Below are 27909 nucleotides of genomic sequence, written 5' to 3'. Positions count from 1 at the left end.
GCTACTATCCCCAGATCTCACTTGTCACAAGTTTGCCAGTACTAGTGAAACTGCAGCGCATCCCATCAGAGAGGCAGATACACCGGTAACTTGGGTCACTCAAGCCCCTATCACTGATAGTTGCCGGGCCTCCACCCGGACTCCTCTGTCTTCCTTCATTAGGCATTCCGAGATCGACATATTGTCTCAGCTAAGGCCTCGTTTGGCAGATGTGTCCTGCGGCAGGTCCTCAAGGACCCAGAGAGGCTCCTGAGCCAGACGGGGTCCCTCCCGTAGGACAGCCAAGCTTTGGTATGTCCCACTCTCTGGATGATCCGAGCAGCTCGAAGGAGAATGGGCGTTGGTTCTTACCTGACACGCCATTTCTATTCGAGCTGGGAGGATCATCCAGCCCCACCCTTATCCTTCCCGTCTGGTGGGGTCCTGTTTTGGCCAATGAATCATTAAGTCTAGTAAGATGAGAGTACGGTTTTCTCTTCCCTCTCGACTTCGCATAAACTGGGGGAACGCCCGGATGGAGCCACGTGATGGAGGGAGGGGCGTTCCTCAATAGTTAAACTCAGCCTACAATCAACACAGACTGAAGCACCTCCCACTCTCTGGATGATCCTCCCAGCTCGAATAGAAATGGCGTGTCAGGTAAGAACCAACGCCCATTTTCTTACATTTTTAAATTTTCATTTAAATATCTTTTAATAACTATTATTAAAAATAGTTACTTTTTGATAGTGATTAAAATGTGGGGCTAATAGGAAAAATAGTTCATTTGTCAACTCATAAAATATTTCTATGGATATTTTAGAATTTCCAACAGAAAGGGAGGGAGGAAAGGGGTTTGAAAGAGCAGTGCAGCAGCTTGGAAATCAGAAGTACATTCCATACATAGTTTTTCAGAGATAGTAACCAGATGACTGAAGTTTCTGCTGCACAAAAATCTAACCCGAGAATATGATTGATGACTCTTGGCTATGGATGTATCTTATTGGAGAATATGAATTATGATACACCCAGGAGGCGGGGGGGAAACCAGGGTTAAGGATGACAATGAATTATGTCTCGCAGAATCAGCTACACCCAGGCAGTGCCGGACATGTTAACTCCCAATAAATCCTTTGAATTTTTGAAAGTTTGGCTCCAGACGCATGATTTAATTGACAGCATTCTTATTCACAGAAGTAATTGAAGGATGCTGGGTCAGTCACACTCTCTCATCCCATCCTACCTTATTTAGCTATTGGGGAAAAGAGAAGTGATATGTATGCTACCTTGAATTCCAGAATGAAAATAAGGCTATACATTTAATAAACAAATATTTATAACTGTATGTGTCATATTACTAGTTAAAATTTCAATGTATTTTTGGAGAAAAATATTAAAATCAATGCTACCCCAAAACATATATATATTTAGATGACAATAACTTTCTAAATATTTTAAACAGACTAATAAGATACCATGAATATTCTTATGGGATAGTTCCTTGATTTTCTTTTTCAAATTACATATTGGATATGAAGGCATATATTTTAATTTCCTCAACTTAAACTTAAACAGGGCTTATATTCTGATTACTAGTGCTTTGTGGAATCTTAATAATCCATTTACCCAACTAGTTTGCACATTAGTTTGTACATTAGGTGGTGTTGTAACTTATTCTTTCTATGAATTTCAAAATGGAAAAGAAGCCCAAAATATCAGCTAGTCTGATGCTTGCTGCCATGAAATGGGGGTGGGGGAAGAGAGAAACTACAACTATCTAGCTACAAGGGGGATGGGCTGTATACTGTATCTTTATCTGTGCTGTTCCTGCTCTGGTGCCTCAGAGCTTGCTTGAACCATTTTGCATTCAGTCTGTTCCTAGTAAAAGTGCTTTTCTCTAAAGCTATGGAGCAGGGATTCTTCTTTCCTAGGAATTGAATAGAGGCAATCCTGACAGTAAGCAAGCTCTGCTTTAATGGTCGACCAGAAGACAGCAGTCCACTGTGGGGACCAAGCATCCAATGTCCAACCACTGGAGTGAGATGGAGGAAATTGGAGTTACAGCCAGCTTCCCCACTAAACCACATCAGACTCTAGGTAAGACAGAATGGCAAGAAGAGACAGACTTCAGCGAGAAGCCTGGTGGGCAAGGGGAGTGGGTCAAAGGGAAGACACCCTTCCCGGGAGAGAAGCCCAGAGGAAGCCATGCTGAATCAGGCTCTGTTTCTGATACAACAGGTTAGGGGGAATTGAAGAGCCAAAGAAAGAGCCTCTTGCACAGGAAGCTTCTCAGGGTTCTTGGATCCCCCAGACCAAGCTGCGCAAGCTACTCCACCTGCAGGGACTGTTCCTCGAAAACACCAGGCCCCAAAGGTCCCAGCCTTGGGGGTTAAGTATGGGGGAGACACTGAGCAACTGGGGTTCTTCCTGGTGCAAGTTTGGAACTACATGCAGGAGTATGGGACTGAACTGGAGATAGCAGAAACCTGGATAAGGCAAGTAAATATAGCCCTGGAAGGGGAAGCAGCGGAGTGGATGGCCTCTTTCCACAAGGACAATCCCCCCGCAACTGCAGAACTATGACCACTTTATGGCAGCCTTTCGCCAACAGTTTGAGGATCTACTGGCTGAGCATAAGGCAAGCATCTGGATAAAGGATGTCTGTCATTGACCATGTACACCCAGGAGTTCTGAGAGTTGGTGTGCCGGTTGGCTGCATGGTCCAAAGATGTCTTCATTGACTAATTCAAAGATGGCCTCAATGATGACATCTACCACACCTGTGTCTCACACAGGGCCCCAAAAATCCTACAGTGCTGGTATGTGTTGGCAGAGGAAGTGGAGATCGACCTTGCCCGGAACCAGCAATGGAGAGGTGATGGACAGGTTTAGTCCTTCCTTCCCATGCATAAGAAACACAATGTGCCTCAGACATGAGGAAGGGCACCAATCTACGGCATGCCAATCCAGCAAAACCAGCCTCAACACTACGGCAACCTCGAGGGAGGAGGCAATGACACCAATTCTGAGGACCCAAGAGACAGTGCTGAATGGTCTGGAGGTTGTAAAGTTCATCCCTCCTGGCTCTGAGGGGTTGGGAACTCCAACCAACTCAGGTGAGGCTGATAGCGACAGTGATGATGACCTTCAAGTAAGTCAGCATGTTATCCCTATAACCCTCCATGTGGAGTTAGTGGTGCCTTCTTCAGGGGCCCAAGGGAGGATGCTAACTTTATCGGACTCGGGCTGCACTAGGTGCATAGTCAGCCCTGAAATCGTTAAAAAACTGGGACTGAGACTCAAACATCTGAGAGTGCCCATAGCATTTTGCCAGCTAGATGGGGCTGTAGCTGGAGGGGGCCCAGCTCACTTTATAACTGAACCGGTAGAGATGTGAATGGGAAATCATAAAGAGACTCAGAGTTTTGTAGTGGCGCCAGAGATGGAAAAGCCCCTCCTGCTTGGACTGTCTTGGTTGCAGAAATGGAACTCTAAAGTGAATTGGAGTGGGTTTTTTTTAAAGATTCGGCAGAAAGTGGCTAAGGAAGAGGAAGAGACACCAAAACCCAGCAGTGAGCGAAACAAAGGGCAAAGGGAGCTGTGGAAAGCAGCTCAGGATTACTCAATGAGCGAATCCAAAATCCCAAGGGAGTACTGGGACTTGACAGATGTATTTAGTGAGAAAGGCTCTGATGTGTTCCCGCCCCATCGTCCAATGGACTGCAGTATTGAAATCCTTCCTGGAGCTAAACTCCCAAAGCCTAAACTTTACTTGATAACTCCACGTGAGCTAGGAGAACTTCACACCATCATAGATAAGAACTTAAAATGTTGATTTATACAACAACAAGGCCAAGGGTGGTAGCCCCAGTTTTGTTCCGAGAGAAGAAAGATGGGATCCTTTGCCTATGTGTTGACTATAGGGGGCTATAGGGGGCAGTGTGCATAGAAAATGTCTACCCACTGCCGCAGATGGACATGCTGGCGCACCTAGCCAAAGGAAAAATCTTCACTAAGTTAGACTTGTGGAAGCTTACTACGACCCAGGGGGCCCATCTGTAATTCAGGCCAACACGAGTGATGTAGCCGTGGGGGCGGTGTTATTGCAGAGGAATTCCTGGGGTTTGCTACAGTCATGCGCATACACTTCTAAGAAACTCACTGAGACTGAACAGAGGTGGGTGATATGGGAGAAGGAGGCATATGCAGTGTGGTGGGCCCTACTCGGTGGCATTTCCTGGAAGGGGCAAGGATGCCGTTTGAGGTATGGACTGATCATAAAAATCTGGAAGCCCTGAAAACTCCACACAGGCTATCCCCTAAACAAATCCATTGGGTTCTCCACTTTAATCATTTCAACTTCACTCTCCATTATGTCCCGGGGGGAAGAATTTTATGGCAGATGCTTTGTCTAGATTGCCCCAAAACAATGGTGTTAAAGCTGAAGTGATCAGACCGGTTATCCCCTTGAAGCAGCTAGAAGCCCCAGTAACCACTAGAGTTCATGGGAAGGGGGAGTCTAACATTCCAAATGAACTGTGTGAGAAGCTCAAAGAAGCACTAGAAGCTGATGAATGGTTAACCACTCACAAAAATGACGGCACCATGTATGATGGTCTGGCTTGGGTCAGGGCCAAATTATATGTGCCCTAAAGCATGAGGAACACCATATTAAAGGGCACCCATGACTCTAATTCAGCAGGACACTTTGGATTTGTAAAAACCCTGCATTGGTTAAGAGGCAGTTTTGGTGGCCCTCACTGAAGAAAGACATTGAAAGCTATGTGGCCAGCTGTCCAGTTTGTGCTGTGGCAAAAAGACTTCCGGGGAAACACACAGGGCTTTTACAGATTGTGGCTAATCCCGAAGCACCGTGGAAAGAAATATCTATGGACTTCATTGTGGAATTGCCTGAAAGTGGAGAGAACACTGTTATTTGGGTTGTTACGGATCTTTTTTCAAAACAGGTGTACTTTGTTCCCTGCCCCCAAATTTCCTCTGCAAAGATGCCAGCTAAACTCTTTGTACAACACATGTATAGAAGTGGTGGGGTTCAATTTTTTAACTACCGGTTCTGTGGGTGTGGCTTGGTGGGCGTGGCAGGGGAAGGATACTATAAAATCTCCAGTCAGAGGGGGTTATTTGCCGGTTCTCCGAACTACTCAAAATTTCCGCTACCGGTTCTCCAGAACTGGTCAGAACCTGCTGAATACCACCTCTGGTGTATAGGTTGCATGGTGCACATGAGCACATTATTTCCGATAGAGGAGTGCAATTTACATTGCCATTTTGGCAGGAATTCCTGAAGCTGTTGGGAACCACCCAGACCTTAAGCTCCTCCTATCACCCCCAAACTAATGGGACTTGTAAGAGAAATAACTCAGTCCTGGAACAGTACCTCAGGTGCTACATTAATGATCAACAGGACAATTGAGCCGACCTTTTGCCTTTCGCAGAGGTAGCATATAACAATTCTGTGCATAGTAGCATGGGGTTTACCCCATTTAAAGTGGCTCTGGGCAGGACTTTGTAACTATGAGAGAGCTGCCTCAAGAAAAACCACACGTACCCTCCTTAATGGAGTGGATAGTCCAACTGCAGAACACTTGGCCAGTTGCCCGTAGACACTGGAGGAGGCACATCAGGCACATAAGAAACAAGCTGACAAAAAAACGTGTGAAGCCAAAAGATTTTCAAGTAGGTAACAAGAGTTTACCTCTCCACAAAGTTCTTACAGTTCACCCAACCATCTAAGAAACTTGGTCCTAAATACGTGGGCCTATTCCCAATTGTTAAAGTAATTAACCCCGTCACTGTGCAAATTGCAGTTGCCCAAGAATCTAAAGCATATTCACCCTGTATTTAACTGCAGCTTATTGAAACCTGAAACTGTATCACCTTTTTGCCCTGCACCTGACACTCCTCCTGTACTCACTCTGATTGAGAAGAACTATGGAGAATTTTTAATTGCAGCTTTGCAACTGCAGTTAACTTCAAGGCCATGTTATCAGTTGGCTATGGTATGCAGTAGCCTCTGGTTGTCTAGCTACAAGGGGGCTGGGCTGTATACTATATCTTTATCTGTGCTGTTCCCACTCTGGTGCCTCAGAGCTTGCTTGAAACCATTTTGCATTCAGTCTATTCCTAGTAAAAGTGCTTTTCTCTAAATCTATAGAGCAAGTATTCTTCTTTCCTATGAACTGAAGAGAGGCAATCCTGACTTGGGAATTAACAGCAACAATCTCTCTGATAATCTTAGTATTTGACTAGTCTTCCTAATAATGAAAATCATGTATAACGATTTCTTCCCAAATAATCAGTGGTATTTTTTATTATTTCTAGAATGAAAATTATACTGAACATAAATTTAAAAAAACTTAGTGGAAACAAAATGTTCAACCCAACAAAATATTACTAACCAAGATAAAACTTTTTTTTTTAAAAAATGAACACATTTACATCAATTTAAAATCAGTGTAAATAACATATCGAAGTAACAAGCCCCAATAGGATTGATCTCCACACTCGGGTCTGGCAGAAGGGACATGCTATGGATTCTGTTAGTTAAGGAATTTTAGTTGGCGAGATCTAGGAGTAGAGTCTTTTCTATGTGGCCCCTGCCCTTTGGAATATCTTGCTTCTGGAGGTAAGGTGTCTCCCCCCCAACCTTTTTGACCTTATGCTGGTTTTGTCAGTTGGTTTGGGGCTTTGATAGGGATGCTTTATGCTGGAGGTAGATATGGATTAAGAGGGAAGATCCTACCACTGTACCATTCATGCTCTTGTTTTTTAGTTGTTTTATCTAATTCTTGTACATTTTAATATTTTATGTTTATGGAGATTCTCATTCATCCAGGTCATAGTTGTCCCAAAGGTGCTTTTTTTCAAGAGGCAACTGGACTTCCTTGCTTTTCTTTGAAGACATTTCGCTTGTCACCCAAGAAGTTTATACAGCTCTGACTGGATAGTGGGGAATGAAAGGATTTATACTTCTTGCAGACAGCTGATCATCTGCATTCTTTTAGCCAGTCATTAAGGCCACCTGAAGGTTTTTCTGTGTATTTTAAATGCAGATAGACTGCTGAATCTTGTCTTGTTCTTGTCATCTATCTCTAGTCTACAACATAGTCCTTTCAACAGTTCCAAGAAGGCTCCACACCCATTTGCACTACTTGAGTCCTACTACTGAGGACACAAATAAACCTTCAGGTGGCCTCAGCAACTCTCTAAAAGAATGCAAATGACCAGCTGTCTACAAGGAGTATAAATCCTTGTATTTCCTACCATCTCCTCAGAGCTGAAGAAGTTTCTGGGATGAGAAATGAAAATCTTCAAACAAAAAAGTCTAGTTGCCTATTGGAAAAAAGAATACTTTGGGGTTTAATATTTTATATTTATAATTTTATTGTAAATTATCTAGAGTTGCTTTGTATAGTGAAATAGGTGACACATCAATTTAATAAATAAATAAAATCAGCATAAGGAGATAAATTCTACTCTGTGCGTGTGTGTAACATGATGTAGGTTTTCTTTCACAAAAATGTCACAGAGAAATCTATGGTTTGATTGGCAAGGCTTCTAAGCCAATTGAATGCAGTAAGACTGATGGTAGCTAAAGAAGGGCTGGCAAGGGGAGACTATGTGAATGTGAGAAAATTTAATGCATTAAATGAATATGGATTAAATATAGATTAAATGAACCAGTGACAGATTAATACAAAAATAATAGGCTGACATAGTTTTATCACTTAAAGAATTATATAAAAAAGAATAAATGGTTCAAGAGGAAGGAGAAGACCGAGATGCTCATGGTTGAATGGTGCAGATGATATCCACAAAGAAAAAGATAAGAAGATTAAAAGACAGTCTATGAAATGGTGCATGCTATGGTGAGCATTTTTCAAAATGATCTTTTTATGGAAAATATGAAAATTGGTTCCAGCTTGAGAGATAACTTTTAAGCACAAATTTAATATGTGTATTAATGAAATATTACAGTAAAGGGTAAAAGAATATATGATTTAATTTTATGGTTAACAAAGTCATAGTAGTTATAGAAAGCAAAGTAAAAACAAAAGAAGTCTAAATATCATTCCTAAAGATAAGCATAAAGTGACAAAAATAACCTTTATTGTCTCTCAAAATAGCTAGCAGCGTAAACTGAACTGTTATCTCTTTCTTTAAAACTTCATACGTATGCTGATAGATATAAAGTGACATTCACATTTCTGCAAATTGGCATGATTTTGATCAAGGTTAGGGTCAGCACCCATAATTTTGTTTTCTCAAAAACTATCTTCAAATTCCTTGAGAATGAACGCCTTTACTTGCACATTACTATTTTCTTTGGACAATATCTTACTTTCCTTATGGACTAGCCTCATTTACCTACGCATTAACCTCACACGAACTGGAATTTGGGTTAAACATGACTCAGCATCAACTAACAATTTGCACTAAATAGAATACTGCATTATTTGACCTAACACTAATTGTGACCTATCTGTATTCCTTTTCCTTATTTCATATTTTCAAGTTTTTTTAGTTTTCTTATCATATTCTGCACTTGTTCTGAAAATCTTTGAAAAACTACCTTTGATCCCTAACCTAGGCAGGTCTAAGACTTTTCGGCTCCTACCCTTGGCCATGCCTGCTTCTCCTCCAAAGTTCCACCTTTGCGCATTCACATCTAGCTTTTCTCCTCGGCTGGCACATCCCTAGTTGTTCACTCTGTCCTATGGGTCACAGCCCTTCTGTCCCACATGCTTTGGCACGGCCCATTCGATGAAACACTGTTTGTCCCAGGCTTTGGCCCGCCTGGGACAGTTAGCCGCCAGCCAATCGGCTAGCTGCCAATGCTGGAAGCCAGAAGCCATGGGGTGATCCATTGCAGGGGTGGGAAGTTTGGGGGAAGTACTGCAGCAAAACAATGTCAGGCGCTTGTTAGGAGAAGGGGAGGGGGTGGAAGCTCCCCTGTAAATAATCGTGCCTCCCTGATAACTAACGGGAAGGGAAGAGCTTGGGGGGGTGGCAATAAGTAAGCTGGGTTCATCTAAAGGAGTTTTTGTTTTGGGTGGGTATCCTAGCCTTAAAAAGAGAGAGAATGAGGAAGGGACAGGGGAAGGGGAGAGAGAGGGGAGGGTGTACAGGAAAGCTCCTCCCTTTCCTTCTCATAACAAGCAACTGAGGTCATTTGGCTGCAGCACCACCCCCAAGCCCACCCCCTGCAATGGATCACCCCATGGCTTCTGGCTACCAACATTGGCAGTTAACTGATTGGCTGACAGCTAACTGTCCCGGGTGGCCAAAAGCCCAGGGTAAACAATGTTTTGCTGAATGGGCCGTGCCGAAGTGAGTGGGATGGAGGGGCTGTGACCCATAGGCCATGGTGAACAGCTAGGGGCTTGCCAGCCGAGGAGAAAAGCTAGATGTGAATGCAGAGGCGGAACCCTAGTGGAGGAGCAGACGCGGCCAAGGGTAGGAGCCAAAAAGTCCCATTCCAACCTAGGCTTGGGATCATTATCAAGACTCTATTTTTTTTCTGTTCTGTGGGTTAGTTTTTTTTTCCTGGATGTTCATTCCCATTTCCTCTTTATTTGTTTCTTACCTTTAAAATGTAAGCTGTGAGTTGGGTTGCTAGAATAGAATAGAATAGAATAGAATAGAATAGAATAGAATAGAATAGAATAGAATAGAATAGAATAGAATAGAATGCAACCAAAAGTAATATGAAAGTGTATTTTTGCTTAGTATAGTATTGATCACTAATTTAAAGAACATTATTCATTTCCCTAACTGATCACATTATTCTCCTCTGGCCATATATAACTAGGGTAGTTACAATTTGAACATAATATGCAAATAATGATTACACATAATGCACATATTTATTTATGCGCACATATACACATGTACAAATTACAATGTGAAAACATACTTGGCATTCTAGAATAATTGAAAATCTCAAAAAAATATGAGGAATTTAAAACTTACAATTCAAAAACCATATATAGCATTCCATCAGAACTATAGGTCTCCAGAAGTTCAACAATGTGAGGATGTTTCAGCATGTGACAGATACTTGCTTCTCTCTTCAGATCTGTTTGAAGACAGTAATTTCTGTATCATTAAATATCGTAATGAAAGTAACAAGGATGATATATTCTAATTAAATCTTATAATTAAATTTTGCTTTAACATTGGTTTTAAATGCTTACAAAAGTTTTGACAATTGAATATTATCTAACTATATAGCTATTTTATGGCAATTCAATATGTAATACACAATGTCATAATATAAATATTAAGTAGCACATGTATAAGAAATTAAGAAGATAAGTGAGATTACTGTCTATCACATAGTCCTTTCTAAGAAAAAGTTATTAGTGTTCTTCAGTGAGTTCCAATTTTTTCCAATTTTTTCAACCCCTAGCACCATGTTGGTGAACCTATGCCATACGTGCCGGAAGTGGCACACAGAGCCATTTTCTTGGCACGCGAGAGGTCGCCTGGAAGAGCCCCACTGTGCATGCCTGCATGTGCCACCGCCCAACAACTAATCGTTGGGTATTTGGTGCGCATGCACAGGGGGTGGAGGAGGGTGCATGGGAGACATACGCACATGCGCAGGGATGTGCTGCACATGAGGGGATCACGCATGCATGCACAGATGTGCAGTGCACGAGGGGGAATTGCACACACATGTGCAGAGCACAAGGTGGGATCTCGCACGCATGCGCAGAGTGTGAGAAGAACTCACATACGCATACACAGACACATGGCCCGTGAGGGGGGGGGTTCACATGCATGTGCAGGGGACATGGAAGGGCCAGCACACATTGCCTTCTGGGTGCTGGCACGTGAGTGCATACAAGCAAGAGTGCACACAATTATTAGCACAGGAACTGAAATAGGTTAGCCACCACTGCCCTAGTAGAATAAGATTTTCTGGTTTTGTTCTTTTCTAATGCATCATTTATTTTAGTAATCTATGCAACATCTATTTCTACATCTAAACGGCTGTTGTTCTACAGCTCAAGGTAGTCCTTAAATTACAACCATTTGTTTAGCAACCATTCAAAGTTATAAAGTCACTGAAAAAAATGAGTTATGGTGGTCTTCACTCTCATGACTGTCATAGCATCTCCATAGTCACATCATAAAAATTTGGGTGCTTGGCAACCTGGATGTATTTATGATGATTGCAGCATCATGAGGTCATGTGACTTTCCCAAACAGCTTCTGACAAGCAAAGTCAATATAGGAAGCTAGATTTACTTAACAAAAGTGGCAAAAAAGCTTGTACAGTTAACTAATTTGCTTAACAACAGAAATTCTGGTCCCAAATTTGGTTGTACAAGTTGGGACTACCTGTATATGTTTATGCAGATACATGAATTACTGGAATATTACAGATTTGAATATTCAGTTACAATCAAGTTTTAAGTAACCAGACTTTAGTAGTAACATGGTGGCTTCTTTGCTTTGTTTTCAAATACTTGGGAATGTTTTATTTACTTCTACCACAATCAACATCTGTAGTAGCAATAGAGGTCCTGTATGGGGCACAAACACCTACATGTTCTCACCTGCTAACAGCATCACTTCCTTACTTGTATATTCTTAAGGATTGCTGGGGGGAATTCACCAATCCAAATACTGTTTCTATATTACTTTTTTCTGCTTGTAAAAACTGTATAAAAGCAATAAATGCTGCCCAGGCAGTCAGACATCATGGTACCCTGCGAAATGACTGGTCTTTGAACTCCATCAAGTGGCGCCCGACCAGAGACTACAAAACCCCCTGTGGGTAGCAACAGCCAACATACTTACTATTGTCTGGAACAGACCCTTAGGTGCACCTTCATCCCACGGGACCCCTCAGTGGTAAGTATGGGTTGCAATCTATCTCAGCACCAGCATAAACATGTACAGGAACTCAGATTCCTGATACACAAGTCAGGCGTTACAGTGCCTGGGGCAGACATAAGGAAGCTGGTTGAGGAGATAGGGAAACATTGTCCCTCGTATCCAGAGCGTGGGACGCTCAGGTTAAAGGATTGGATAAAGATAGGGCATACTTTACATCTTGAACCCAGGGCTCCAGTCCAAATATTACATTGATGGTATCAATGCCGTCAAGCAGTGGAAAAATTTGGCTCTGATATCTCAGCAGCACAACAATTGACTACAAGCCCCCCTCCTGATTATGATCAGGTAAAAATTGACACCCCAAAAACTTCTCCAATTGGACCTTCAGCTCCTCCTTTAGCCTTTAGGAGGCTAAATCTTTTGCTTCTCCACGGCCATTGTACATCCCCATAAGGCAAGTATTAGAAAAACAATAAGAAAAAGGGTAAAAAGGGAACATGCCCAGGCCAGAGACACATAGTAACAATTTATTAATTTAAATTTTTTATTTTTAATCCCTTTTAATTATTTAGTGTTTAAGGAGATAAAACAATGGGTGTAACTAGAATGCAGGCAACTGCTCTTTTCTGATGCACTGGATGGCAGAGTCGGATGTGGAAGGCATGCCCCATTGATTTCAATGGTCCACAGTTAGCTCTGCTGTTCAGGAGCATGGAACGAGACAGATCGGTGTTGGGAAGCCCCTCCATACAGAACATTGAGGCTGATCAAAGAAGATATCGTTAATTTAGGCTGTTATGTGTGATAGAAAGAACTAAGAGAAGAAGCAAAAGTTTACTGTTCTTTTCATGATGTGATTTCCATTAAAACTTCTTAGATGTGTATGTATAATAATGTAGAATAATTGCATGCAGAATTGAATTTAAATGTGTATGTATAATAATGTATAATAATTGCATGTAGACTTGAATAGGATTGAATTGAAGAAAGATATCCTTTACCTGTATATAGGCCCAACTGGGGCTCCTGCAGTTCAAAATAAAATAATTGTGACATGTTTGGCCAGCCAGAGAATTAAATTAGCTTTTTGGATTGGACTTAGAACTGTGGGAAGCAGATAGGCAGTGGTTAGGGCCCACAATCACATTTGCGATTGGAACCACTCCTTGAGTTATCTCACTGCTCTGAGAACAAACTGCAGGTTGTCCAAAGGAAGAAAACATGGAGATTTAAAGGGACAAAACCTTCCCAGGTCTGGAAATGTTGTGTGTGAGAATGTGTCTATGTGTAATCATTTGCAGACCTGGAGGATGAGACCCTCTAATAACAGTGCACAAAATTATTTAGACAATGGAGTTCATTGGCTCCCAGAAAAGAATTGTGAGTATTCAAGCAATCTGATTACAGTACAAATTTGTGAGTATGTTGATGGTAAAAAGTTGGTGTAAATGTCTATGTGTTGACCCCATCCCAGATTAAAAGGAGAGTATGAGAAAGGTCCCATGGAGAAATGTGTGTGATTTAATGGAGAGAGAGAATTATTTTGTTGAAAGAATGTTGGGGTGAGATTTCTGTGTGGTATTTTAAACATCCCCCCCCCTCCTTGCTGGTTGTTAACTTTTTGCCTTGAAAAAGCAGAAGCAGGAAAATTGGGGGGGGGGGGGAATGAGGTTTTTTGCTCACTTTAGCAATTTTTTCTCTCTGCTTTGAGCTTTTGCCTAAGAAAGGCGGGGTGATTTTTCTCAGAGTTATTGCAAACAAAGAAGCCTTAGATGGCTAGGCTGAGGTGGGCAGTTTGCCTAGAACGTTATCTTTGAAGATGGTTCAGGTTCCCAGTTTACAATGTAGCTCAGCTCAGCAAGGGAATCAAAATTCAAACTAGCCGCACTCTGTACATACTCTTAATCCATATTTTGATCAAAGCAGAGAATTGACACTAAAGTTTGACTCCATCAGGACAAGTTTACAACAAGAATGTGAAGAATGCATAACTATTATCAGCACAACAGGTAAAATCACAAAGTGTTTACAATGGGCTTTGCAAATAAGAAGTGGGGGCAGAAATCAAAAATGGTTAGTGTAGAAACATGATTTAGGATTTTTTTTGTAATTTTTGATAAGTACAGTAAAATGTAATTGGTGGAGTTATGTAAATCTGATTTTCAATTTTATTTTCAGAATAACTTATCTCTTCAATGCGCTTTAACTGATTATGTAGGCTGTACTGCATATCATTTGCCTAAAGATCCTCGGCTTGCTTGCTTAATGACTTCTTCCATTCCTGTCTGTCCACTGCTTTCTCCTTCTCCATTGCCACAAGCTCCTACTGTTTTTTTCAGATGGAGGGTGAACGAGAGGAGTGATTGCTTACAAGGATCCTCATGATGATACCTGGAAGGTGTCCTACACTGCAGTGCAATCCTCACCTCAAAGTTCAGAATTGTCTGCTGCTATTTTAGCTTTCCAAACTTTTTCTCATCAGCCTTTCAATTTAATCTCTGACTGTCATTATGTGTGTCAACTTATTTTTAATCTTCCAGGTGCTTATATTACGCCCAGGATTGACCCTAATCTCATGGCCTTGTTTTTAACGTTGCAACAGCTGCTACAAGACTGAAAGCATTTCTCACATACGTAGTCACTCTCCCCTTCCTGGGCCTCTTTCTGAAGGCAATAATCATGCTGATGCTGCTGTTCATATTTTACCTACTTGGTTTTCAGATCCTTTTTTCAGTCACTCTTTTTTCCATCAAAATGCTAGGGGGCTGGCATAAGCTTGTTATATTCCACTCCACTCAAGCCGATTGTTTCATCTGGTCCCCAATGTTCTGGGGCATCCCCCTCAGAGGACACGGGAGTTAATCCCCGTGGTTTCACCTCTAATCAACTTTGGCAAATGGATGTTACCCATGTTCCCCCTCTTTGGCTCCCTTGGAAATATATTCATTTATCTATTGATACCTAGTCAGGAGTCATTTGGGCCACACCTCAATGAGGGGAAACAGTTAATCATATTATTTCTTATCTTTTTTCAGCCATTACAGCGCTAGGCAAGCCCTCTTCATTAAAAACTGATAACGAGCCAACCTATTTCTCATCGGCTTTTTTGCAATTTTGTACAACCTGGAATATAGCCATCGTGGAATGTGCTAATTGGTTCTTTAAAGACTGCCTCCACAAACAAATAAAAAAGAAGGGATCTCCCCAATTTGTTGTGGGGTTCCCAACTTGTCGTGGGTAATACAACAGGTTAAAAAAGTATTTACCTTAAATCAATTGAATGTTTCTATTCAAAATTTAACTACTTGGGGGTGAGGCTGTGCTGCTGTGCTTGCTCCTACAGGACCTTTGTGGATTCCAGCTCGTTGTGTCCGCCCAGCCAAGGATGTTGTGGCACCAGTCTCTCGATCCGGTCCCAGAAATGGCAAGGGTGACTCTACAGATGACACAGTGTCCAATCCGGTTCCCCCCGGTCCCGTTGTGCCAGTCGTCCAGTGACATTAATTTTGCCCATGTTTGGCTACCGCAAGGATGGTTTTTTACATGTGGTCAAGAAACTTTTAATTATATTCCTGCTAATATTAGTGAAGCACAGTGCTGCCTCAGCCAGCTGATTCCTGTTTTGCTTTCTAAACAATGAATTCATAACTCGAATCGTTCTCAACGTGGGGTCATGCTAGATAGCACCTGTGACTCTGAAACAACCTTACTTAATAAAGCAGAATACGTAGTCTATAGTGGGTGTGCCAGTACTTGCTGCTCGAACTCACCTTAACGTTAACTCTGTTGCATTTAATTTAGCAAAAACAACTAATGCTACTTCTTCAGCTATCTCAGCAATCAACCACAAGATGCAAGGATTGAGAAAGGCTATTCTACAAAATCTATGTTGTTTTAATTTGTTTGATGAGTCACGAACCATCCAGCACCAGCTTAATATTTTATACAATTTGGCCTCGGAATTGAAAATTGATAATTTAGGGTCTTCGTGGGAAAGCTTTTGGGCTTGGTTACCCACAGGCTTAATGGAAAATATTCTACGCTATGTAGTCATTATTTGTGCTATTTTAATTAGTGGGTGCTGCTTTGTTCAGTGTCTTCCTTCCCTTTGCAGCATATGTATCACAGCTTTTCACCCCAAACCCTCTCCTAGGTTGCCTCAGGGTCAGGTATATGCCCTGTATAAACAACTGCAAGGATGCTCTTCTGATTATGATGCCCTTACTCTTATGACTATGCCTTGTCTAACAAAACAAAAAAGAGTGAGATGTAGTGGCAATAGAGGTCCTGTAGGTGGTGCAAGCAGCACACTGCTGTGCCTCAACACCTATATGGGCCTCAAATACCTACATGATCTCACTTAGCAGAGCTGTCCCTGGCTTGTACATGATCTCACTTGCTAACAGCACCACTTCCTTACTTGTATATTCTTAAGTATTGGTGGGGGGAATTCACCAATCCAAATACTGTTTCTATATTACCTTTTTCTGCTTGTAAAAACTGTATAAAAGCAACAAACGCTGCCCAGGCAGTCAGACATCTTGCACCAAAAAAGGGCATTGGTACTTACCTGATACACCCGTTCTCTGTGAGCTGTGAAGAGCATCCAGTGATGGGAAGGTGCTTCAGTCCCTTCTAGGAAGGCTGGGCTTAAACTTGAGGACACTCCTCCTCCTCCACGAGACTCCTCCTTGACCCTTACTACAGGTCCCTTCGAGCCACTAAGGACCATGACACTTCGATTTCTAACCTACAAAGTAGTTTTCCTGATAGCAATTACATCTGCCTGAAGAATCTCCGAACTAGCTGCATTATCAGTGCACAAAGATCTCTGCATTTTCCATTCAGATAGAGTGGTTCTCAGACCAGATCCCTCCTTCATTCCAAAAGTTAATTCAGCATTCCATAGAGTTCAAGAGCTGGTGCTCCCAAATTTTTCCATCACACAGGCTCGAACACCAATGGCACTGCTTGGACGTAAGAAAAGCCTTACGCATCTACATAAAGCGCATGGCGCCCTACAGAAAGACAGAAGCCCTCTTCGTGTCTTTTCAGCCTAACACCCTGGGGCGCAAGGTTTCACCCTCTACCATAGGTAGATGGCTAAGGGCCACCATCGCTAAGCCGTATGACTCTCACTCGATTCCAGTGCCCCAAGGCATTACCGCTCACTCCGCCAGGACTGCAGCTACCACAGCAGCATGGGCGATCCAAGCTACAATACAGGAGATTTGCTGAGCTGCAACCTGGGCTTCTCCATCTCCATTTATTAGAAATTATAAAATTGACGTATTTGCTTCTGCTGAGGCTTCATTTGGTAGGTGAGTTTTGCAGCAAGTTATTTCAGAGACAGTTAGGTCTGCAACCCAGACGGAGTCCCTCCCTTAGGACAGTGCCAAGCTTTGGTATGTCCCATCACTGGATGCTCATGGGAGAAAGGGCGTTGGTACTTACCTGATATGCCCGTTCTTTGTGAGCTGTGAAGAGCATCCAGCCCCTCCCTTTTATTCCGTCTGGTAGTGGGTCTATTCCGGCCAGGGTTATTACATAAGCTTAAGCATATAGGGTATCAATACCTTGGCTTCACAAAACTGGGGACGCTAAGGAGGAATCTCGTGGAGGAGGAGTGTCCTCAAGTTTAAGCCCAGCCTTCCTAGAAGGGACTGAAGCACCTTCCCATCACTGGATGCTCTTCACAGCTCAGAAAACGGGCGTATCAGGTGCCCTTTTTGTGAGGTGCCAAGGTGTCTGACTGCCTGGGCAGCGTTTGTTGCTTTTATACAGTTTTTACAAGCAGAAAAAGGTAATATAGAAACAGTATTTGGATTGGTGAATTCCCCCCACCAATACTTAAGAATATACAAGTAAGGAAGTGGTGCTGTTAGCAAGTGAGATCATGTACAAGCCAGGGACAGCTCTGCTAAGTGAGATCATGTAGGTATTTGAGGCCCATATAGGTGTTGAGGCACAGCAGTGTGCTGCTTGCACCACCTACAGGACCTCTATTGCCACTACATCTCACTCTTTTTTGTTTTGTTAGACAAGGCATAGTCATAAGAGTAAGGGCATCATAATTAGGAGAAGAGCATCCTTGCAATTGTTTATACTGCCATAATCAAGGCAGTAATATGTTAGGCAGTAATCCACAACTGAACAATGTGTAACTACTAATACCATTACTCCTTCCATGAATAAGATTATAATTGCCAATTGTGATAATCCATAGCTAATTCATTTGTTCATTCATGCTTAAAAAAACTATGTTCAATTAATTAGGCTTTTCTCAGAATTTTGTGATAGCCAACTACTGCAATTTACTTATCTGTAAATGATGCCGTCATTACTGAAATCTTTTGATATTGTACAGTAGTTATATTTTAATCCTTTAAACCAAAAAGGATTTAAACTACCAAGTAAAGTTTATATCATGAGCTACAGAGTACAGATAATTATACAGTAAAGCATGAGCCACAATGGCACAGTAGTTAGAAGGCTACTTCTGCTAATTGCCAGCTGCCTGCGATTTGGCAGATCGAATCTCACCAGGTTCAAGGTTGACTCAGCCTTCCATCCTTCCGAGGTTGGCAAAATGAGGACCCAGATTGTTAGGGGCAATATGTTGACTCTGTAAACCGCTTAGAGGGCTGTAAAGCACTGCAAAGCGGTATATAAGTCTAAGTCCTATTGCTATTGCTAAACTTCTATTCAAAATGATTTGTTTAAAAAATAAAAGCAATAAAAAGATAACTATCTTAATTCACTAGGAATAGCATTTCAGAATCCTGTGATGGTAGAAATAAAGACCCCAAGTTAAAGGGAGATGAATCCACTCCAATGAACTTTCTTAAATGATCTCAATTATCAAATACAATCGCTCAACGAACTTCCAGCACTCTGTGATCATGCTACTCAAATTTGGTGGAAGAATAGTAATTTTTCTTTCTTTGGAAAAGGTGAGAATAGAAGCAGCAATTTCCCGGGTGGCAAACAAGTCTTAAATTCACCCCCCAAAAGAAAATAAATGCATCAACTCATAATACTAATATTGGACTAGTTGGAGCTGAATACTGATGGCAATTTTGGCTGCTTGTCATTTGTTTGGTACATCTTAATGACAGAAAACCCCATGACTATTCTCATACTCACTGTTCAACACAAAGAATAGTTTGAATAAAAAAACTCTCCTGTGATTCTATTGTGGCTTTCAGAAGTTTGGGAGATTAACAATTAATGATTCCTAGCCAATATTTATATGGGCCTTGCAAAGACAAAAAGAGATGCTGATTCAAAATTCAGAGAAGTAAATATAACAGTCTATCAATGTTGAATTACTAAGGGAAAAGTAGTTATCTGGGTAATAATGAAATTTATTCTTCTGAAATAATAAATTAGTAACAACTAGATGCAATTGTTTTGCTTCTACAAATACTATTATAAACTGGAACTTTAAATCTGGATTTATACTATTTTGGGGCTGACAGCTACAGGACTGCTAATAGGATCACTGTTTCACTGCAGTTTCTGCAGAAGTGGTTTCCACACATACAGGCAAACAGCTTTCAAAATGCTAAATGAACTTTCCAAAGGATGAGACTGTTTTAAAATTATGAGGAAATCACTTCTGAACTTCGTGCTTGATGTGGAAAAGAATGTGACTCTAGCTTTTACAGATTAGATTGATAGATCTTTATAGAAATGACTTGTTCATTCTATTATGGAAAACCAAAAAACTGTGATTTGATGTTAATGCCTTATTTTACTGTAACAGAGTCGGAAGTCAAAGCTTCTTTTTCTCCCCCCCCCCTCTTTCCTCACTTCTCTTTCCCCTTTCTCCTTCCCATTCACTGCTCTTCTATTTACTTTTGTATTTTATAATACCCTATAACTTAATAAAAAATGTTTTAAAAAATTGTGAGGAAGAATGTCACTCACACTAACACAATTTTCAGAGTGGCATTTTGGAATGTTTTGTACTGCTTGGTTCTTTGCAGCATTTGCAATCTATCAAACGTTAAAAAACAGAAACTTTTGTATATAGAGAAAGACCAGCCAAAAGTATTAAACAATATTTGAAGGAGGAATTTCTATGCAGCTTGTAGCAATAGATTGTTGTGGGTAATCTGTCAACAACTGAGGAGGAAAGATGGTGACCAAGACCAAACTGTTTGAGGTTGGAGGATTTACTTGCCTGCCCATCATTGCTTACTGCTTACCTGCCCCAGAGGAAGCTTTCTTGCTCCCCAGTTTCCTTCTTTCCTGAGCTACTGGCTCACCAGAGAAGCAAATGGCAGGGAGTGTGGCCAATCTGAAAGAACACTGAGTAACTGGCCCAAGGGACAACAGAGGGGGACAGTTGGTAGACAGACTTATTTCAACCTGGAGTCTGGATTTATGTCCCACGCAGAAAGCAGAACCATGGTGGTAGTAGGCGTCCTCTGGTGTGCTAGATGGGGTCTCCCATGGGTGAGAGACGGGGAGGAGACCCAAGGTTGCATGCTGGTGTATATGTGAAGCAGCAAGAAGTGGATACTCTTTTTCCAAGTGAGAGTCAAGAAAAAGAAATAGCCGTTGAGTGCCCTTCCACCTGTCAGTGAAAGAGTCTGGAAATGGGGACACACACACTTAATTAAGGGGGATTAGTGGTCAGGAGCCTCACTTGTGTTGATAGTGGGTGCTGAAGTACTACAGGTCCTGCCATTAGTCCAAGTATCTATGAGTCAATGGGTTGTGAGTCTGAAATGGAGGACTCCCCAGGTGAGGGAACTGAGAGCCCAGATTAGGAATAATGAAATCTCCATGGTATTAGGGGAGTCAAAGGGTAGGCCACATATGAGGAAGAGGCTCCCCTGCCAAGGCCCTGGTGAGCAGACTGATAGGGTGAAGGGTTTTCAACTGTTATGGCTTAATGCAAAGAAAATCACTATCAGTAAGCATTCTTGTTCCAATTATGTTGTTCAAATTCCAAGAATCTATAGACTAGAAATTGCTTTTCTATATAAAGTTGAAGGTTATATTAATTATTCCTCATGGTTTCTGACTTTTTGGGCCTAGTAAATTACAATTAATACAGCCTTGACTTCCAAGCAGAAATCTTACTTTAAGAATCCTGTATACTGGATTGACTATCTAAATATAAATAGCTTAAACATAAATACTTGTGATTTGTAGTTTTTAAAAATATAATACAATGATTATTAATTTTGTTGAGAAGTAATTATATTCAATAGGTCCAGTGGTGCAGTTCAACCGGTGTAACAATGGGTTTGGTGAGCACGAGAGTTTATTGAATATTCTGAGTGGGATGCTGGTCCCAGCCCGATGTACAAGGAGAGGTAGTAGCTAGCCTCAATTCCAATGGAAAGGAACCGCGAAACTCCTTAAACAGGCAAGGTTGGTTTTATACTTGGAAACAGGTGTAGGAATATCTGTCTGGAACTGGTAAGATTAGGGCCACGTTCTCCATGGAGCTGTACTAGCCCATTGGTACATGTTAAAACCTTTAGTAGCAGTAAAAGTTGCCTTTAAAAAGAAAAGTGGAGTTCAAACTTGCTCATGAGAGCCCTGGCCAGGTGCAAACGATGTGTGAACAAAGGTCTCTATAGATCTTAATCTTAAAAATAAGCCAGCATCTGCTGGGAGATCCAAACTAGAAAGAGAAGAGACAGAACACCCAGGGCAGAGACAGGTAGTAAAAGTCTAGTGCTTAAGGAGATAGAACAATGGATGTAACTTCAAGTAAAAGTGAGTTCACTAAAACAATTAGGAAGAATCCCAAACTGTAAATAGACCTGGGTAGTCCTTTAGGGAAAAATATTTAGAGGTTGGGAAGCCCCTCCATACAGTAAGATGATTCAGACATTAGGGCTGTCCAAAGAAGATATGGTTAATTTATGCTGTTATGTGTGGTAGGAAGAAAGAGTAAAGAAGAAAAGGTTAATGTTCTTCCCACCTGGGGTTTAGCAAGTAATAAAAAGGCCTTGCCTGTCTAAATGGGAAGACTCAGATAATTTGATGTGATTTCTGTTAAAAAATACTCTTAGATGTGTATCTATAATAATAGCATGTAGAATTGAATGGAATGGAATTGATTATGATATGTTTGGCCAGCCGGCAAATTAAGTCACATCTTGGGGCAGTGGTTGGGGCCCAAAATCACATTTTTGATTGAAACTATTTCCTGAATTTTCCCACTTCTTGAAGAATGAGCTACAGGTTGCCCAAAGAAAGAAAAAGTGGAGATTTAAAGGGACAAAACCTCCCCAGGTCTGTAAATGTATGTGTGAATGTGTGTGTGTATAGTCATTTCCAAACCTGAGGATGAGACCCTCTAATACCAGTACACAAAATTATTTAGAAAATGGAGCTCATTGGCTTGTGAAAAATAGTAAGTGTTTGCAAGGAAAATAAATATGAAAGATCCCACATAGAATGTGGGAGAGAAATCTGTGAAAAGGGGGGGGGGAAAATGTGTGATTTACTAAAGCTAGAGAGAGAGGGAGAAACGGAAAAAATGATTTTGTTAAGAGAATGCTGAGTGGAGAAAAGGGGTGAGATTTCTGTGTAGTATTTTAAACATTTTTTCTTGTCCTTGTTGGTTAATTTTTCTTTCTCTTGCTCAAGGACTTTTTGCCTTGAAAGAGCAAGAGAAGGGGGATGAGGCTTTTTTTTTTTTGCTCACTTTAACCATTCTCCCCCCTTCTTAGTTGAAACATTGAGCAGCAGGTGAAGCTAGGCAGAATCACATCTGATACCTGTACAATTAGAACAGCCCCCCCAAGGCTGTGTGCTTTCTCCACTTCTCTTCTCCCTATATACCAATGACCGCATCTCAAACGATCCATCTGTTAAAATACTGAAGTTTGCAGATGATACAACGGTGATTGGTCTCATACGAGACAACTATGAATCCACATACAGACAAGAGGTTGTACAACTTGCCTTGTGGTGTAACTAGAACAATCTGGAACTGAATACACTCAAAACCGTAGAAATGGTGATAGACTTTAGAAGAAACCCTCCCATACTACCACCTCTTACAATACTAGACAACACAGTATCAACAGTACAGACCTTCAAATTTCTAGGTTCTATTATGACACAAGACATTAAAATGGACACCTAACATCAAAAACGTCATCAAAAAATCACAACAAAGAATGTTCTTTCTGTGCCAACTCACAAAGCTAAAACTGCCCAAGGAGCTGCTGATACAGTTCTACAGAGGAATTATTGAGTCTGTCATCTGTACCTCTATAACTGTCTGGTTTGGTTCTGCAACCCAACACGACAGACACAGACTCCAGAGAGTATTGAGGACTGCAGAACAATTACTACCAACCTGTCTTCAATCGAGGGCCTGTATGCTGCACGAGTCAAAAAGTGGGCTGTGAAAATATTTACAGACCCCTCACATAAACTGTTTCAACTCCTACCCTCAAAACAATGCTATAGAGTACTGCACACCAGAACAACTAGACACAAGTTTTTTCCTGAACACCATCACACTGCTAAACAAATAATTCCCTCAACTGTCCAGCTATTTACAAAGTCTGCACTACTAATCTCATCACTCATCACCCATCTCCTCCCACTTGTGACTGTATGACTGTAACTTTGTTGCTTGTATCCTTACGATTTATATTAACTGTTTCCTAGTATGATTTGATTGCTTATTGTACCCTATGACTACTATTAAGTGTTGTACCTTATGATTCTTGATGAACGTATCTTTTCTTTTATGTACACCGAGAGCATTTGCACCAAGACAAATTCCGTGTGTGTTCAATCACACTTGGCCAATAAAGAATTCTATTCTATTCTATTCTATTCTATTCTATTCTATTCTATTCTATTCTATTCTATTCTATTCTATTCTATTCTATTCGCCTGAGAAAGGCAGGGCAACCTGCTCTTGCAGTCTTGCCTTTCACTGTTTTGGGTCTTTTTCATCTGCATATAGAAAGCTATGCTGATCTGAATACAATTTTGATTTATTTTTCCTTCTGCAAATTTTTGAGATCACGATTTTTCTCAGTGTTTCTGCAAACAAAGGAATCTTAGATGGCTAGGCTAAGGCTGGCAGTTTGCCTAAAAATGTCTATCTTTGCAGCTGTCTCAGCTCCCAGTTACAATGGAGCTCAGCTCAGCAAGGGAATCAAAAGTGAAACCAGGCGCACTCTGTATATGCTCTTAATCCATATTCTACTCAAAGCAGAGAATTGACACTAAAGTTTGACCCAAATATATTTCAGAGCATTGACTCAAAATACCTCATTTGGATTGTTTTATCTTTGAAGTTGTTCTTCTTACCGCCCTCTTTTATGTCTTTATTTCTGTGTGCCTTTTGGATGCATATGAGTCAAGATGCTTCATCCTATGGCATTCATTGTTTGTCTATTTGTTAGCAACACAAGTGGTTGCCCTTTTAGGAAATGTTACAGTGATGTTACAGTGATGTTACAAATGTTAGTGAATTACACTATGTAGAAAAAGAGGGAAAATTTCTAGGATTGCATGGATATTGTAGGTTGTGAATAGGTTATGCTATTTTGTATGCAAAACTACTAGAAGAAAACCCTAGCGTTACACAGATAAGGGAATGGCTTTTGAGGATTTTAACACAGAAGTGGGAAGGAAAAAGACAACCAGTGGCATTTTTTTGTCTAAAATGCTAGACCCTATCTGTCAAGGTTAAAAGGAGACTTATAGGGAGGATTGGATCTTGAACATTATTGTGTTGGGGTAGTTGTGTTATAGCCTAGTTAGACTTCATTTGATGGATGTTCCCTTGGGGGAAGGATTAATTTGTTTGTAGATGGGAAGAGAAAGTAATAGAAGGAAGAGACGGACTTTTGGTCTAGCTAGCTAGAAAGTTAAGTTGGTCTGCACAGACTTGTGCTGACTTGGAAGCCAAGATAGCAGCGGTAGGAGGAATGTTTAATGTTATGAGATAGAAAGTGGGAGCAATAGAAATTGGAGAATGGAAATGGGTATTGCCTGATGGAAGGAAAATGTTGATTTTGTAAGTACTACATCAGGGTAGTCATTGGGGGACTAAGGTATGATGTGATTTGTTTTTGGAAGTTATGGATGCTATGGATTGTATACAGTAACTAAACAAATATGTGACTTGTATAGTATGTAAAAGAGTTAGTAAGCAAGTCCTACTCATAAAGAAAAGAGGCACTGGCTTACTTGAACATAGTTTTTCAGCATGCCATTGGAGAATCCACACACAAGGGTTGATTCTGCCTTTCTGCCCAGAGACTGAGGCATCAATCTTTGCCATGCCTCCTCCTGTCCAGACCAGGAAGCTCCCAGTCACGATGAAGGTGCAGTCACCTGATGATCTTCATTGTGTTATTGGCTTGGCCTCTCACCTGGACACTGGACCAGACAGTAGCCAGGGTGGGATTGGATTCTCCAATGGCAAGAAACCGCATTCAGGTAAGCCAACGCCTCTTCTCCAGCATGCCTATTGGAGAATCCACACACATGGGACATACCAAAGCCAGCTGTCTCTATGGGCGGGAAGCGGTCTGATCCTGTGATCCTGTCAGTATGTACTTGTTGGAGCACCCTTCTACCAAAGGACAGCTGTGCAGAGTCAAATGTGTCTAGTTTGTAATGTCTTATGAAGGGAAACGGGGAGGACCACGTCGCCACCCTGCAGATGTCCTGGAGAGAGGCCTTAGCCACCCATGAAGCTGTAGTAGCTGAGCTTGTTGAATGGGCGGTTACTCATCTGGGAGAGCCTGAGTCTTGTAGGCCTTGGCTATACAAGCCCTTATCCAACAGCCTATGGTTGATACGAGAGCTTGGTACCCATGGAAGATGGTTGAAATGAGACAAATAGGGCTTCAGTTCTGCGATATGACAATGTTCTTTTGATGTATCTGCGGAGTGCTGTCCTTACATCCAGAGTGTGCCATTTGTGCTCTGTGAAATGGAGCCAGGCAGAAGTCTGGTAACACTATTTCCTGAGCCCTACGTAAGCAGGAGTTGACTTTAGGGATGAAGGAGGGGTCCAGCCATAGAACTACCCTGTTGTGTGAAAGGTGAAAAGGTCTTCTCCATTGTGGTGGAGATAGCATTCAGGATTGGGTGATCAATCTCTGCTTGCTGATTGGACTGAGTCTGTCAAAACTTTGAGGACACTCCCTCTGTTGCTAGGGACCTCTGACAGAAAGAGCTGCCAGTTCTGATATGCGCCTGGCTGAGGTGATGGCCATTAAAAAGGCAATTTTCAATGTTAGGTAGCGCAGACTCATAAGACAGTAGTGATTCAAAAGTTCCAGGGTGAGGTCCTGCAAAACTTTAGACAGGTCCCAGGTAGGATACCTGTGAATCACAGGTGGTTTGAGATTAACTGCCCCTCTGAAGGTATGGACCACCGGATGGTTAGCTAGGGAGTCCAAATCTCTGCAATTCAGTGCTGTAATTCAGGACAAGGCGGCCACTTGTCTGCATAGTGTGCTAGGTGAGAACCCTTTGTCAAGTCAGTCCTGTAAAAAGTCCAGGATCTGCAGAATAGAGATTGCTATGGGATCAATTTCCCTCCTGGCACACCACTTACAGAACACCTTCAAGGTAGCATCATAGATTCTATTAGCGGAAGGTCTCCTGGAAGCTTGGATTGTCCGTATCACCTTCCATGAGAAGTTATCCTTCCTCAGGATCCTCCTCTCAAGTGCCAGGTGGTCCATTGGAGCCACTGAGGCTCTGGGTGTTCCAAGACCCCAGGACTGAGGGAAATCCTGTCCTGACGAATTCTCCAAGGACGGGACACTGACATGCTTACCAAATCTGCATATCATGACCATCTGGGCCAATGGGGAGTGATGAGTAGAATTTCCGCCCATTCAAGTAGCACTTTCCAGAATGAGTTATCACCCCCAGAATGAGGAGAAGGGAAGGAATAGGCCCTTGGGTCACTGGCTGTGAGGACATTGACCCCTTCTGCTCCCAGAGTCTGGAACCTAGAGAAGAATTGGGGAAGTTGGGTGTTTGTTGGAGTGGCGAACAGGTCCAATACCGGCTGGCTGAATTTCTGGGACATTTCTTCAAGATCCGCGTGGAGATGCCACTCAGAGTTGTCCACCTTGGTCCTGCTCAGGTAATTTGCCTCTTTGTTGCACCAGATGTGTGCTCCACCTAGCCCAGGTTCTCAGTTGTTCCACTTCGCTCATGAGGGACCTGGAGTGGGTCCCTCCTTGATGGTTGACATGTGCTTTGGCCGCGATGTTGTCCATCAGGATCAGTATGTGCTGGCCTGATAGTGCTCTGGAATTGCCTTAGAGCCAAGTGAATTGCTTGGAGTTCCAGCCAGTTTATATTGTGTTTCAGGTCCGCTGGGGACCATTGTCCTTGTGCTAGTTGAGACTGTCTCCCCATCTGAATAGACTCCCCTAGTTGAGATGGGCTCCCCATCTGAATAGACTGGCATCTGAGGTTACTGTCATGCAGTTGGGTTTCCTGAATAGGGTTCCCTTGGTTATTGCTGGGAAAACCCACCATCTGAGGGACCTGAAGGTATCTAACATTACCTGAACCCTGATATTGGAGGTACTGGTACCTATCCTCTGGAATGGCAAGAGGAACCATTAGAGGGTTCTGGTGTGTAAACGAGCCCAGGGAACTATCACTATGCATGATATAATTTTCCCCAAGAGTTGGGAAAGCAGCACCAAGAGAACTACTCGCTCCACTCTGATTTGGTTGACCAAGGACTTGATGCTGTCCTGGCACTCCTGGGACAAGTAAACCTCGCACAGACTGGTGTCTATCACCACGCCCAGGTGTACCAGGCGGGTGGATGGGACTAGATGACTTTTTTGAAAGTTGATGGAGAACCTGTGTTCCTGAAGAACACAAATTGTAGTCCCAACATTGAGTTGTGCCTGTTGGCTAGAGCTGAATGAGAATATCGTCCAGGGAGCACTGGACCCACATTGGGATTGTTCTGAGGTGTGCAGCCAGTGCTGCCAGCACCTTTGTGAAGGTTCTGGGGGCCGGTGATAGGTCAAATGGCAGAGCCTCGTACTGATAGTGGTTCCCTGC

The 27909-nt window shown here is 42.0% G+C and overlaps 1 protein-coding gene across 28 annotated transcripts in view; it reads right to left on the bottom strand.

Moving 5' to 3' along the window:
- CASK (calcium/calmodulin dependent serine protein kinase) overlaps positions 1 to 27909 on the bottom strand; it is a 263121-nt gene that overhangs the window by 172026 nt on the left and 63186 nt on the right. For all 28 annotated transcript variants that reach the window (XM_087937711.1, XM_087937716.1, XM_087937713.1 and 25 more), the window contains exon 3: positions 9973 to 10078. In XM_087937711.1, the coding sequence (XP_087793837.1) occupies positions 9973 to 10078 (106 nt within the window). The remainder of the gene's footprint in view (positions 1 to 9972; positions 10079 to 27909) is intronic.

The sequence above is a fragment of the Pseudonaja textilis genome, chromosome 7, assembly GCF_049901715.1.
Source record: "Pseudonaja textilis isolate UNSWEBS1 chromosome 7, rPseTex1.2, whole genome shotgun sequence".
NCBI classification, from domain to species: Eukaryota; Metazoa; Chordata; class Lepidosauria; order Squamata; family Elapidae; genus Pseudonaja; species Pseudonaja textilis.
The sequence above is the reverse complement of the archived record's forward strand: the minus strand, read 5'-3'. Positions and strand labels throughout refer to the sequence as shown.